Source organism: Falco naumanni, chromosome 8 (genome assembly GCF_017639655.2).
Source record: "Falco naumanni isolate bFalNau1 chromosome 8, bFalNau1.pat, whole genome shotgun sequence".
Taxonomy (NCBI): Eukaryota; Metazoa; Chordata; class Aves; order Falconiformes; family Falconidae; genus Falco; species Falco naumanni.
This window is the reverse complement of record NC_054061.1, coordinates 13,889,771-13,904,285: the sequence shown is the minus strand read 5'-3', so window position 1 is coordinate 13,904,285 and position 14,515 is coordinate 13,889,771. Positions and strand designations below refer to the sequence as shown.

Below are 14,515 nucleotides of genomic sequence, written 5' to 3'. Positions count from 1 at the left end.
TGTGATTGGATTACAAATTGAGAACAAAATAAGAAATACAGATTTATTTAAACAGCAGGAAACAAGCCTATTTATCATAGGGAACTACACATTAACTATTTCCCTTTCTGACCTGCTGGTATTTGAGCACAAGGCTTATTTGAATTGCATATTTTGGTAGTTCAAGTTCTCTTTTTTTTTTTTTTTTTTTTTTTAGTAATGCACTTGTTCCTCCTGCATCTCTCGTGTGTGCTGTAATTATTAAAGTGGAGAAGACTTTTCCTATGGTTATGAATGAAAGGAATTTAGATGCATGTATAAGGTACACTATTATTACTGAAAAAAGTAATGTAGACTAATCACCCTGGTTGCATCCTATGAAGTATTTTGATTGAATAACCACAACAAATAACACTCAGAAGAACTTTGCACTGCTGCTTTTGTAGAAGTGCTAACCAAAAAGGAGAACAGCGAGCTGTCCTGTGATTACCCAGCTGTGGGCTGTGCTGCTATGAAGGGTTTACCGAGAGCTGTGCAGTGTCACGGCGGTGCTCCACCCGCCAATTAACAGCTCAAAGCTGCTCATATCCTCCCTACCTCCCTACTGTTCTATGAAATCAAATTTCCTAGGGTCTGCTATGGCTTTTTACAGTTGTCTTTACATCAGTGTGGTGCCTACAGAGTGGAAAAAAGACCAAAATCAGCCCTTTCAGTTTTTATAAAGTATAGTATAGTGTATAGTTAAGAATAAGTATATAAGTTAAAAATAGTATATATGCTTTATTTACAGAATTATGTGTAGGACTCTCTTCATTTATAGTAGAAACACTAAACTAATTCTTTATTATACATACAGACCAAGCCCATGTTTTCCCTAAACTTTGTTAGCTCAGATATGAGTTCACATCCAACAATTTCCATTGGGACGTCAATCACCAAGAGGTTAGTTTATCATATATTTATAGATAATGTTCTCATAAACCTGAATTTTAAAAGCTAATTAACATAATACTGTCAGGTTTATTTTCCGTCACTTTTAAGATAAGCACTCTGTGGAAATAATGAATCGCCTGAGATGGACCGACATTCCACTTAAGGACAGTCATACTCAATTTTCATAAACATCACACAGAGGAGATCAACAAATAGCTTTTACTGATAGCATAAAAGAAGTATAATTCTGTTCAATACTGAAAATGTTGATAATCTGCTTGGGATGATCTAATGGGCATTCAACCCGACTATAAAAGCAAATGTCATTTAGGAAGATAATCAATAATCTAACCTACTCTTATTCTTCTTAGTTCTGTATAAACTTCCTTTCTACTACAAAATCACTTTTAAAGGGATAAACCACATGTACAATTATTCTGAGTTAAAAAGCCACAGCCCACATGGTATCATTTAGTTATAAAGAGGGGATGTGTGCACTGCAAAGGTGACAGTCTTAAAAAATTGGTAGCTGTACCTGATTTCATGTTAATGAATCTCAGCATCAAGTATAACCAACCTGCCCTGTGCACACCCACCCTCCCTCCACTGTGGTACTCCACATCTGCATTGCTGGCATCCCAGGGTTCATCTCTATTCCCCCCATGAAGCCAACCCAGAACAAAAGGCAATGGCATATCCATTTATCTGAGGAACTTATTTTTTCCATCATTTTTTGTTGTTTTTCAATTCTTTTAAACTCCCGCTCTATATATAGTTGCTTATGAGGAGAGGTCACCAAACACTGAGGTGAATTTTCCTCCTTATTTGACTCCTTCCTAGCTCTGTCCGAGTCTTTATTTTGTTTGGGATTGTATGTTTAAAAAGGGAAGAGCATCTTTATTATTTAGCCTGGTTTTGATCACCTCAGGTTTTAGGATCCAGATAGTTCCCATAGAAAATCATGCTATTTCCTAAATAACTTCACTGTTTATTTTTTCCCTTAATGTCTAACATGATTTCCTATTTTTTCAGCTTCAATATGTTACTCTCTGCAATTCCTCCTCCCTGCTTTTTGTAAATTATTATCCTCTTATACAGTTAATAGGTGTCCTCTAGTGTGATTCAGAATGTTTTTACATTCATTTTGAAAGTTCTATTTTCCAGGCATAAATAATGTAATGTAAATGTAGTTATTTGTCCATCTTTATGGATGGGTACAACAGATGCTCTTTCCTAGCCATGTCTGACTAAGTCACTATGCCCCCATATGAAGGAGACAAACATCCAAATAACATAATTTATATCAACAATTATTGATAAGAGGTGTAAATGTGCCAATGCATAACATAGTGCTGCGTGTTTCTTGCAAAGAAAAATCAGATTCATTTTAGCCACAATGCCATTTTTAAAATAACGGACATATTCAATCACTATAATTTTTCCCTGTGGGTCACCTTCTCTCGTTTTTTATATTCCTGTTAATGAGAAATAATTCCTTCTTTGTTTAACAGCAAAATGCTTGGAGCTGCTCAGTTAATTTCAGATATGGCCTTACTGGGTTATCTGACAAATAATGGTTTTCATTCCCATACTCTTTTATGGAGCATGTGTGTTTTTTACTTTTCCTTTTGAAGTGATACCTCAAAAGAACATCTGAAAAAAGGAAAGGGAACACTTAATATTAATCTAGCACTGATTGCATGCATGCTGAAAGAGTAATGCAAAATTCAGCACCTTGAAATTTTTCATTATCTTAATGCTCCACCTTTTAACCTGGCTTCCCAATAAATTTATAGTATAGGACCAACAGTGTTTCTTTGTAATGAGATCTCACCAGGAGCTAGTTCCTGGCTTCATGGTGCCTTGTCTGCCTCACGAGGGTATTTCTACACAAAACAATGAAACTGTTCACCACACTAATAGGAAGTCTGCAAATTTGGGATAGAGAAATATCATCACTTCTACTTCAGAAAGGAGGAGAATACTCCTGTGAGTAGAGCAAGATCAAGATCAAGATCAAAGCCCTTTCAAAATTGATTACAAATTTTCACTAAACATACCTCTTTGTCACTGAATTCTTCACGCATACAAACATACATGAGGGAGGAGAAACAAATAAACTGACTAAAGAAAATCTACCATCTATCTTTTCTTCCATAGGTGAGAAAGAGAGAAACTAGTTCTCTTTTCTATTTCTGTTCATGCATAGAATTCTGTTTTCTGTAGGTGTATATATTTGAAAAACTGCATTACAGAAGGAGAGGTCGTACAGGGATAAGCCGAGACTTTTCCACAACGTGCCCCTTTCTGTAGACGAAAGTAACTGTACATGCAATGTTTTACTTCATCTGCTGTTTCTCAGAAGGCGTAGAAAGAACAGGATAGAAAATTGTGGATAATTGGAAGAGTTCTATAACATACTTGGTGGTACACAGATTTCTATTGTGCCTAACAACATAAAATTTTTCAACATATATATGTATGAGGGTCTGGTCTCTTAAATTCTGTGATAGCTACATAACAGCTAATATGGAATGAATCAGTTTTAGACCTAATTCTATATTTCTAAAAATGCTGTTACATTAGTAGCTTTCTCAATTTTCTCTTTACAGTAGATGAAAATGATGTTCTGATTGAAATATTTAATAAGAAGTCATCACTGATATTGGGAAGAAAATTTTTAAATTTCCAGCAAAAGACTGTGCTATAATTGAAGGCTATTGACGTTCCAACTCCAAAACCCATGCTATATTTGATATATTGGTTTAGATTTCTCACTGTATCTGTTTACATGTGGAACATTTCAGAATACATTTCTCCATTATACCATGTGTCTAAACCAAGTGTGTCAGAACTGAGTCACCCTGAGGTTCTCAGCTCATATTTAGATACCTCAGCAAGAAGATTTTGTAAGGTGAATATCAAAATTCCTGAGCAAACCCTTTATTATATATTGGTATCAGAATTGAAAACATTGGCCTAGATGTTTGTCCCTAGTTTTTGAAATCTATAATTTATGTCTTCTGAATAAAGCATTATTCAACAGTCAAAGGATTAAAGCTAGTTCTTACTAGATTTGATTTTAAACATTAGTTTACTGACCACAATTTTATCAAATGTAGGATTTTTTTAAAAAGTCCTGGTACTCTTCATTCTAGTATTCAAAGCTGACGAATAGATAAATTGTATTTACTCTGCTGAATTGACACTGTGAAACTGTAATGTACTAAGCAGCAGGGAAATTGTGATATTCAAGGATCTCGGCTACAGGCAGAAACACGCAACACAGTTCAAAAAAAGGAGGGATGTAAAGATTATTTAAATTTCTCTCTAACCATTGGTTAGAGAAAATACTCCAACCGTGCTTTCCCTCCACCCCATGTTTCCTAACCTCCATTCATCCTTGCTTTTAACTGATAGTGATGTAAATGGCTATTAAGGTTTGCGAAGAGACTCCTTTCCTCCTCTAGAGGCAGTTCCATTAAACAGTCTTTCTGTCAGAAATAAATTTTAACTGGACTGGATGCTCCTTTCACGAGGTACACAGACCTGGTTTCCCAGCACACCCTTGCAGTCTGGCTTCAGAACATATATATATATATATACACATACATAAGACTCTACACTGATGTGCTTAGTTCTCTAAATTGCAATCTGGAGAATGAGAGAAAGTCCTTTTGCATCTCTGTTTGCTCTTCTAGTAGCTGTTAAACAAATAATAATAGCTACAAAACTCATATAAGAAATCATTATATGCTCAGATTTTTCTTGTAGACATGTACCAGACTCTACACAGTTTACAGAGTTTCATTTATTTATTTCCCTCTCTGCTATGTTTATTTACTGTGATATAGTAGCTGACTGAACTGTACAGTTGCATTAATCAAAGAATAAGGAGCATTTATTTCTACACTAGTCCTAGGGTTTACAAGTAAGCAGGCAAAAGTACGGGTAGATAAAAGTAAAAAGTGATTCTTATTTTGTTCTGTATTATCTGAAATTGCACACAAAAATTTACAGACCAACCCATTTTTAAATGTGTTAATACTTTATAAACAGAATTTTATCTTTAACCAGTCCTTGAAGTTAGTGCAGTCAAACCATTGAAGAAGCTGGCTCAAAATTCAAGAACTGTTGTAAGATGGTAGCCTCAAACCGCAGAATAAGCTTACTTTTAATTGCCTTCCATTTCATCCACAGGAGATGGCGTCAGAATTCTTAATGCAGTACCCTGTTCTTCCTATAATGCAGCTCCTCTGAGAGCTATTATATGAAAACAGGTTGAACTATACTTTGTGGGATGGGTTCCTTTGTTTCATTTTACCTGAACTGTCCAAAAGTAAAACCCAAACAAACAAAAAGTCATCTGAAAGAAGTAAACCCAACCTTCCCATGCACTGGAAAGAACAAATTTTGCTTGTAAGTTTAGAACTTTCATGTTTGGGAACAACGAGCTTTTAAGACCCAGATTTGGGATCATGTCACCGTAGAACAAATCAATGCATGGACACAGAGATGCTACTAAAGACTAGGTTCTGTAACAATGTTTTCAGAAAGCTGTAATTGCTGTGTGATTTTGTACCCTTCTATGGATTCAGCACCAAAAGCAGATGACAGACATTTTTACTAAGCTGTGAAGACAAAATGTCACAGAAACAAATCCTGACATACATAAGCAGAAAAAAATATCTTATAAACTTCTCTAAGACTTTTATGACTAGGGTTGATTGATGCTTTTACTTTTAAAGCTAAATCCTCTTACGAAGAAAGTCATAGATAGATGTACTGCTTAGGCCTGATTCATAAACTTGTCATTTGTCAGGTCACAGGTCATATTTTATTATCTTTTGTTCTTCATATATTCAAAGTTTTAATATTTATCCAGATATCTTCTTGAATTGTGAACTATTTTCTTCTTCTTTTGGATACAAGCGTGAGAAAACTGAGTATGTGAATGACAGAGAAAACATGGCATTTTTGAAAAAATGGTATTACATATCAGCATTATTTTACGTGTATATATAAATAGAATTAAAACAAGTATATAATGAAAAAATAACTTTGTTTTAACTGCGTGTAACCTTGAAAATTATAATATAACACACCTCCCAGTCCTGGTCTCAAGCGGTTATCATAACCATCCAGAAGACGATCCAATATTCTGGTAAATACTGTGGTGTTGTCTTTAAGTTCATCTTGTGACGAGGTTTGTCCGTAGCTGAAATACAGAACAGTTAAACTGAAAAAACAGTAATTCACCAATAACCTTACAAAATAGTAATTCCCAAGCCTGTTTAATCTTGCTTATACTGGTTTATGGTCACAAAATTTCCTCCATAAAACAAAACTGTAGTGCTTTATAGAGTTCTTTCACTTAAATATTTTCTTCTTAATTTGTATATTTTTTTGTAAAACTGTAGAAAATCAGTGCCTTTCTATAAATGGTGAGCAAATAGAAAATCAGTTCCTTAATGTTTATCTCATTATTCATTAACGGTTATAATGCTCTAACACATGTGTTCCTCAGGAAAAGGCTCATTTGTCAGCAAAAGATAATGTCTTTAATTCATAATAGTTATAAAGGGGTTGCATACAAAGAAAGATACAACAATTTAGAACACTGACACTTAAGTACTGAAAAGAAATGCTAAAATAAAGATAAAACAAAAAATGCAGAGTTGTCATCTTTATGAATATAGAAGTAAATCAAGTGAGTGAGAATTTTGTTTTATTTCCTCTTTTCCTTTAGCGATTAGATTTGGAGGAATACCTCCAACTTTTCCTTACAAATGTGTAACAAAACCATCTGTTGATGTAGAAATCTCTCATGTCTATAAAGCTTCACTCACAAATCCCTAATGTTTATCTCTAACTCAGCCAAAGGTTCTGAAATTTTGCTTGAACAAGGATAAAATTAAGCTCTTTGAACTCACCTACCAAAATCTTACTTCCATCAACACAAATCATAATGAAATCCTTAGGCTGTGCTTTCCGTCTGCTGTAGATGACATCAGAATCAATCTTTCTCTTAAATCTGAAACCTTTACCAAATACGCTGTCATAGATGATTCCCTTAATCACAGATTACAGTTGTCTTAAAGCCAAACCCAGTATCACTTTTTCCCTCTTTGCTGGGAAGACTTCCATTATAAACATGTGTAGTCATCATGACTAAAAGCAAAACCACTGCTTTCCAAAACATAATTTTGTCACCCAAATTGCTACTGAACTGGGTAAACAGTGAAGTGCCAAAAGCCTTTGTTAGGATCAAGTCTAGCCCCAAATGCGATTCTTCCATTGGGCAGCTCGTTCTCCACGCTGCTCCAGCGACACGTGGGTCTCTGCTCCGCCAGTTGCTCCTGCTCTAACCAGCAAAGAGCGTCTTGGGAGGAATATACTGTTACATGAAATGAGCTGGTTCTATTAAAATACCTACGAGATGATTTTCTGGAAGCTGCATCAGTCAAACATCCTTCGTGTATCCCACACGTACATCCCACTTGTCTCAAACACAGAGAGGAGGAAAGGTACCCTGAATATAGGTGCTCTGCAAATGCTGCCCGGTGAATTTGCAGTACAGGTTTGAATACGGAACACTACAAATTTCAGTGAGTTTCAGAACTGAGGCACACAGCTTTACTCACTTTTGCTTTATTTCAATAGGATGTGACTTTGCAGAGAACGATTTTCAGGGGTTTCAGGGCATATAGATCACTGATTCTAATAAAGAAGACAAAATCTCTAACAGTTTTAAAAAATACTATGAATTTCCTGTAGCCATATCATATAACTTCACTGAATATAAAAAAAAGGTTGATTAATATTTATTTTTCATACCTAATGTTGAATTTTAAGTCACAGACGTTAGTATTTTTTTTTCTTTTATGTTTCCTATATGTTACCAGCTAACAAGTTCTCCTGCTGTCTCCAGTGAGCATTATCTTTCAAAGGATCATTCCACTTACGCTTTGCGTAGAATTGCAACACAGGACTTTTCACTGGATTAAATGTTACGTTAACACTCATTGTCAGTAAACAAGTTGCTGTACATACATATCTCAAGGATAGCAGAAGGTCATCAGGCTTAAGGTGGCAAAAGGATATAAAAACACTTCAGAAATTTTTGTGCTCAATAAACGAGTATGTTTGCAGAAGAGGCGTCAGAAAGATGGACTAGTGGCAGTGCAGTCAGAAAGGATGCAATATAACACACCGCTTCCATTCTGGGTGTCGCATTTGTCAGCACCCTTACCTGTTCTTCCCACCATTTTATGGGAGGTAAAAAGCACCGTTAGGGCTGGGTTTAAACGACATGGTCACAACAGGAAGAATCTGCATGTTTGTGTATGTATGAAGCATACTGTAAGTCCAGAGGGATTGTGATTTTTCACTCAAAACACACCTATTAAAATAGTCCGAATGCTGTTTTTTTATGACAAGAATAATGATATGGAAAGACTATGTCTTCCTGTACCACAGACGTTTTCTCTAATTCATCAATTGTTTTTCATTATAAAGGATTAACAGCACTCCAGAAGAAAAGGCAAGGGAAATTACTATGACAAAATGGCTTTAGAAACAGATCTATTTCATGTAAGGTGTGTACATTTTGAGGAAAAAGGGACTATGCGATTGTGTTTTCATATTAAACCACAGTATAATAAAAAACTGTGCACTAACTCCATCTACAGGTCATTATAATAGTGACACACCATATAATTTTTAAACACTAGTCCAATGCATTTTAATTGTCACTTTAAGAATGCACATGCATACGTTATAGATATAATGAAGATATATGTGTGTATATATATACACACACACATATCTCTATAATAAACACATTTTCATAAAATTCTCTAGCTAGGCCAGATGAAGTATTTCATGAATACTTCAAATCTCACTTTTCTTAATATATTATCAAAATAAAGGTATTTCTTCTAAAATGTCATGTTTATTCGATACAGCAATTGTTACATGAATCATCCACTTTTCTTCTTTTTTGGTTTGGTTTTTTTTTTTGTGGAAATGCTTGTGCAGTTGAACCTTTGCACTTTGTCCACTCCACTCTATTTAAACTCTTCAGGGTAGCCAGAAAATAAGTTTATCTAGAGCTGCGAATGCATAAGGAGACACTGTGGAGATTAAGGCACAAACACATCTTTTAGGACCCGCTATTGACAATACAAAATTCCTACTGCTTTTTGGTCATTAGGTAACATTATTGACAGGACATTAGTATGTTTAAAATGCAGATATATAGCTATGAACCTTCTTAAACACCTTAACTGATTTTTGAATTGCAGAGAGTACTTCAAGTATACTTCAAACTGCTTTAGAGTCTTTAGTTAACCTACTCGTTGTTAAGTGTTGTATGATCAGAAATTATTCTTAATACTAATGCAATTTTTAGATTGATTTTAACATGTGTTCCATAAAAATTCAGCGCAGCATGGCCTTTCAAACATAAGCTGTTATGGGGTTTGAGCTTACAAATCCTTCTTCATCCAAGCAGTCTCCCTTCACCAAGAAGATCTACTTCGGATTTGCAAAAACAGCTACTAAGTTAGGACATGTTCCTGACCAAAAGAAGTGAAAGTTTTGCTTCTGCTTGCAGGGACAATAAAGTTACTAAACAGCACTTAAATGAGACTAAAAAAACACTTCATTACACTTTTTTTTCCTCTGAAGAAACTTGTGTTTCTGAGTAGTCATTATATAAGAGCAGACAGGATTGCACAGGTGTTTAAGAGGTAGTTTAGTTTCAATTTGTTTCAGAAAGCTTTTGCTTTCTTTTTTTTCTTCACACTATTGAAAAAAAAAAGACGTTATGCAAACAAATTGTAGATTTCTTTCAGACTTGCCTTGGTTACATTTAGCTGGGATTTGAACAGGGATTAACTTCCCCCAATACACTTAGTACTAGTACAGCCCATGCAGTATTTGTCTTATGCTGCTATATTAAATTAAAGGTTCTTAAAATATGTCGGTGCATTAAAAAATAACTCCCCACCTTCTTTCAGTCAAAGCATTCAGAAGGAGGCTCCAGGCCCAGAGGCAGTCACAAAGCACCAGGAGTCTCTTCATGGTGGGCTCTGAAACTAGAAGGAAAATAACCATCAGCGTCCCCTCCATTAAAACAGGTACCGTGGAAAAACATATCTGATTTTGGAAACTTTTGCAGAATAATTTGATGTCAGGCAATGACCTCACAATACTGTAGCTCATGTCATTCAGAATAAGGGAGCACGGCCTTGGCTGTTCTCCTATTTACCTTCTGCTTTCAGACACAGAGGCTTAGGGCAGGATTTTTTTGGCAGTAAGGGTGTATTCTTGTTTACATTATTCTTGAATTTTAACAAAAGCAATTAAGAGTTAAAGCTGCTGTCCCCAAACTCTTTGGCAATTCTCACTCACTTTCCTCCTGTGTTGAAAATGTGACAGAGCACCTCCATAACATTTCCAGGTAACCCAGTGTAATTGCTTTTTGCTTGACTTGAACCAGCCCGAGCCCTTCCAAACCTCCTGGCAGGTGTCGGTGTGTGGTAGTGTGACTGAGGAGAGCGGTGCTTCCCTTGCAGCCACTGCTTTGCTTTGATGTGATGGAAGCAACTTTTATCTTCTACAGATATTACTATTCCCCTCTTCCCTGAAATATTAGCATCAGAGGAGCAAAATGATCCAATTCTGACTCTGTGATCTGCTGCTACACATGCACACTAGTATTTTTGTTGAGCTAAAGGGCACGATTCATAATCAAACCATGTGCTGACAACCTACACACCATCTCCTAAATCTCTACCAGTCTCTGATTGCTGCTAGGAAATGTTTTTGCATTAGCAGCCTTCTCTTCCTCTCCAAATGACTCCTGTCCTCTTCCCAGACTTCACTGAGTTACTCTCAGTTTACCTTTGAGTAAAAAGTAACACAACTCTGAAGGTTTCTTTGGCTTTCCAATAAGCCATAAAATACAAAGTTAGCTGGTATTTGTGGAATCGGTGTTCCAGATATAACTGATTGCCCAGGAGATGCTGCAGGTCCCTCTACGAATCTATATACTGTGCTGAAATCCAGTCGATTTTTAGTAGTCATTACATGAAATAAGGGCAACAAAATAGGAAGCCCATGTTTTCCCCCAATAGTGAATGGAAGTTTCTTAAAAATGCCTGAAAAAATGAAGCCCTGTACATGGAAATGTTGTTGTACCTTTAAATAAAGCTAGCCCCGTTCACTGCACACTCCCAGGGACAATTTAAATCAATACAATATCATTACAAAGCGGTATGTAAGCAATGAGATATAATTAATGCGTTTATAGCCAAATGATCGGCAGATAAGGACTGAGCAGGGCTGAGCTAATCTGGCTGGGAGGAAGGAGCTGGATGTGGCAGGCAAGCGTGGAGAAAGATCTTCAGGGACAAGACTGCATCTGAACTTGCCCTGTGATCAGCCCCCTTCCAAAGGGAAAGGCAGCATCTGTGGCTTCAAAAATCGCCTTCTCCCGGTCCTGCCAACTTCTGCCTTTGCAAAAGGCTCCTCGGGAGAAAGAGCGGAAAGTGAATTATTCTGAACTATCTTGATCTGTTGAGCTCCACGCTCGCCCACCCCCCCCACCCCCCCTCCCAACACCACCCCCCGCTTCAATAAACCCATACAGGCGCTATAAATCCTGGAGAAGGAAAGTTTCTTGCAGCTGGAAAAAGCAAATGTTAGCCAAGACTTTCAAGGCGCGTTAAAGAGCAGCAGCCCCCAGCCCCCGGCCTCCCCCCGCCCGCAGCGCCCCGGACCCAGCTCTGCTCTCCCATCCAAAATGGGAGAGCGAGCCACGCTTCTGGGAGAATTTCAGCAGCGCCCACTGGAAAGGAAAGGGAAGGGAAAAAAAAAAAAGGCAACAAAAAAAAAAACCACCACCAAAAATTCACGGGGGTAAAAAGGGGCATTTTGATGCATTTTTGAGTCCCGGTGAGAGGTTTACCCACCTCTGGGGCGCAAATCGCGACTTGTTTTCCTCCCGGCATTTCAACTTTGTATTTCCCCCTCACCCTGGGAAAGCCACCCCTCCCACCGCCTCCCTCGGAATAAAAAAAAAAAAAAAAAAGAAAGAAAAAAAAAGAAAAAAAAAAAAAGAAAAGCCCCAAAATAAAATAATAAATTAAAAAAAAAAACAACACCAAAACCACCTTTTCCAAGCGACCGGTGAAAATCAGTCCAGGCTAAAAAATAAATAAATAAGATAAATTGCGATGCCCATCGATCGCTGCGGATTTTCAAGCTGGAGGGATAGGGAAAAATTCACACCGCCCGGCGGTACCTGCGGAGAGGGGCGAGGAGCCGCCTGCGCGCCTGGACGCGGTGCCGCCGCCGGCAGCGCCCAGGGGTGCGGGTGTCGGGGTGCGGTGTCGGGGTGCGGGTTTGCGAGCGAGCGGCCGCCCTTACCGGGAGCCCCTCGGGCACGGTCCGCGGCGCCGCTGCCCGGCTCTGCCCGCCCGCCCGCGCGGCGCGGAGGCTGCGCGGCTCCGGCTCCGCCGCTCACTCCGCCTCGGCCATCGCTGGCGCCGCCGCTGCTCCGCTCCTCCGGGCTCGGCACCCAGATTTCTCTTCCCAATATTCCGACCGCCGCTATACAACAAAAGCTTGCTCTTTACCAAGACAGTAGTAATACGTCCCAGGGTAAACCGGATGTGAAATAGGCTGTGACTTCATGCCAGAGAGATTTTATTTTAGAAAGGAAGGTGGTACCAAGCTCTCATCTAGAGACCAATCCGCCCATTTTTTATATGCAGCACAATTTAACTTCCAGTGCTCTCGCCCTAATCCCTTTCTCTCTGGCTGCAGCCTCAAATCCTTCTACAATCTGCAGCATTATTGTTGTTTGGGGGGAGGCTGCCCGCCCGGGGGGATGCTGCCCTGGGAACCTTTGGGCACCTGCGGTTTACAAACCAGTCTGGTCTAAGGGGTCGTACATTAAAAATATCACCGCCCTGCGTTAGCCTTCAACCTTTGATCAAATATTTAATCGCGGCTTAAATATGAATGAAGGCTAGCTGGAAATGTAGAGGATGCAGCACTACGCGTGTTATAGACTGTATGCACCTATAGCGACCGGGCGGTAGCCTATAGACGTGGCCAGACGGGGCCAGGGATGCTGTGCAACCCTAATTCCAGCCAGGTAACGCGCATTTTGGGCGAGACCGGTAGAAAACCGGCTACGGGACCCGGTGGCTCTCCCACACTTTCACACGCCTTTTCTCACGGGTGGGTGCCCGGGGCGGCCCCGGGGCGCTGCCGGGGGCTGCGCTGGGGGGCTCGCAGCCCCCTGCCCGCTCTCCCAAGGCCCGCCGGTGGGGCAGCGGCGGCCCGGCCCCGCCACCGGGACAGCCCCGGCCCCGACACCGGGACAGCCCCGGCACCGGCACCGGGACAGCCCTGGCCCCGGCACCGGGACAGCCCTGGCCCCGCTGGGGCCCGCGGCGGCCGCGCTCGGCTCCTGCCCGCGACGGGAGCGGCGCGGCCGGCTGCCCCCCCGGGACACGCGTGGTGGCCCGGCCCCGGCCCACCTGTGGTCAGCGAGGGGCACGGAGCCGCTGGGAGCCAAGGGCAGCGTCACCCTCAGCCAGCGGCCGTCCCTCCGCAGGTGGGAGCGCAGCGGGCGGGACTCTGCGGACGAGCAGGAGAAAGTTGGAGCTCCAGGTGCGGGGGGCGCCGGGCACGTCCCGCAGCCGCTCACCTGCCCCCCGCCGGTTACCGTGGCTTTAGCTCAGGGCACCTGGCATCAGCTCCAAGCCTCCCGCAGAAATGCCAGGCGCTGCCAGCTGCCACGAGCGCAGCGTGGTCAGCTGCCTTCGCTCTGTTTGGTGTAAAGATAAAATGAACCCCTCTGACCACGTATCTGTTACCTACACAGCACCACCGGCGGCCGTGGGGTGGGGAAAAGCCTTCTGTCCTGTGCACCTACTGGATTTCAAATACTGTCTACTTTTCCCTCTCCCCTTCCCAATGCCATCGCCGATCCAGTTTCTGTTCCCTCCTACGATGCTGCTCCAAGGGAGGTCAAACTCCATATATTTTGTCAGAGAGAACCTGAATCAGTATCCTATGTTACAGTCAAACTATCTGTTGCAAGCTTTATCCAGATTTTTAAATCCAATATTGCCCATTCTACACATCCTCACAAAGGACATGATCTCTTTGTAACAAGACGAGAAGGATTTGATGCGACCCAAGAAACCAATGACATTCATAGCTGAGGCTGGCAGTAACTTCCAAGGTGGCAGTCATTTTGGATAAGTGCCTGACTTATAACAGTCCAAACACTGCAATGATTTCCCTAAGTACAAGGGGAAATAGAAGTTTTGTTTATCCGAGTCCCCTAGTGCACCAAGTTCACCCGGTCATTATGATCAGCATTAAATAGCCACAGGTTATTTTAAAGACTTGCAATAAACTTTTTTCCTGACATTTCCGAGGTAGTTTGTCTCATTTTGATTCAGGGTTGTTAGCAGCATGCAGAAAAGTAGGGAACAGAAAAACCTACTGACCTCCCAAGGAAATTACAACTAGTGACTTTTCAAATCACTAGTGCATGAATGCACTCTTTGGAGGT

General features: G+C 40.3%; 1 protein-coding gene across 4 annotated transcripts in view; it reads right to left on the bottom strand.

Moving 5' to 3' along the window:
* Positions 1-12,722, bottom strand: part of GABRA1 (gamma-aminobutyric acid type A receptor subunit alpha1) — a 43,977-nt gene extending 31,255 nt beyond the window's left edge. The window contains exons 1-3 of one of the 4 annotated variants that reach the window (XM_040603836.1): positions 12,558-12,722; positions 9,926-10,013; positions 6,018-6,130 (exon numbers count right to left, since the gene is read on the bottom strand). In XM_040603836.1, the coding sequence (XP_040459770.1) occupies positions 6,018-6,130; positions 9,926-10,013; positions 12,558-12,615 (259 nt within the window). In that variant the 5' untranslated portion in view covers positions 12,616-12,722. The other 3 variants (XM_040603838.1, XM_040603839.1, XM_040603840.1) reach the window with 3 other exon arrangements.
* Positions 12,723-14,515: the final 1,793 nt, after the last annotated feature.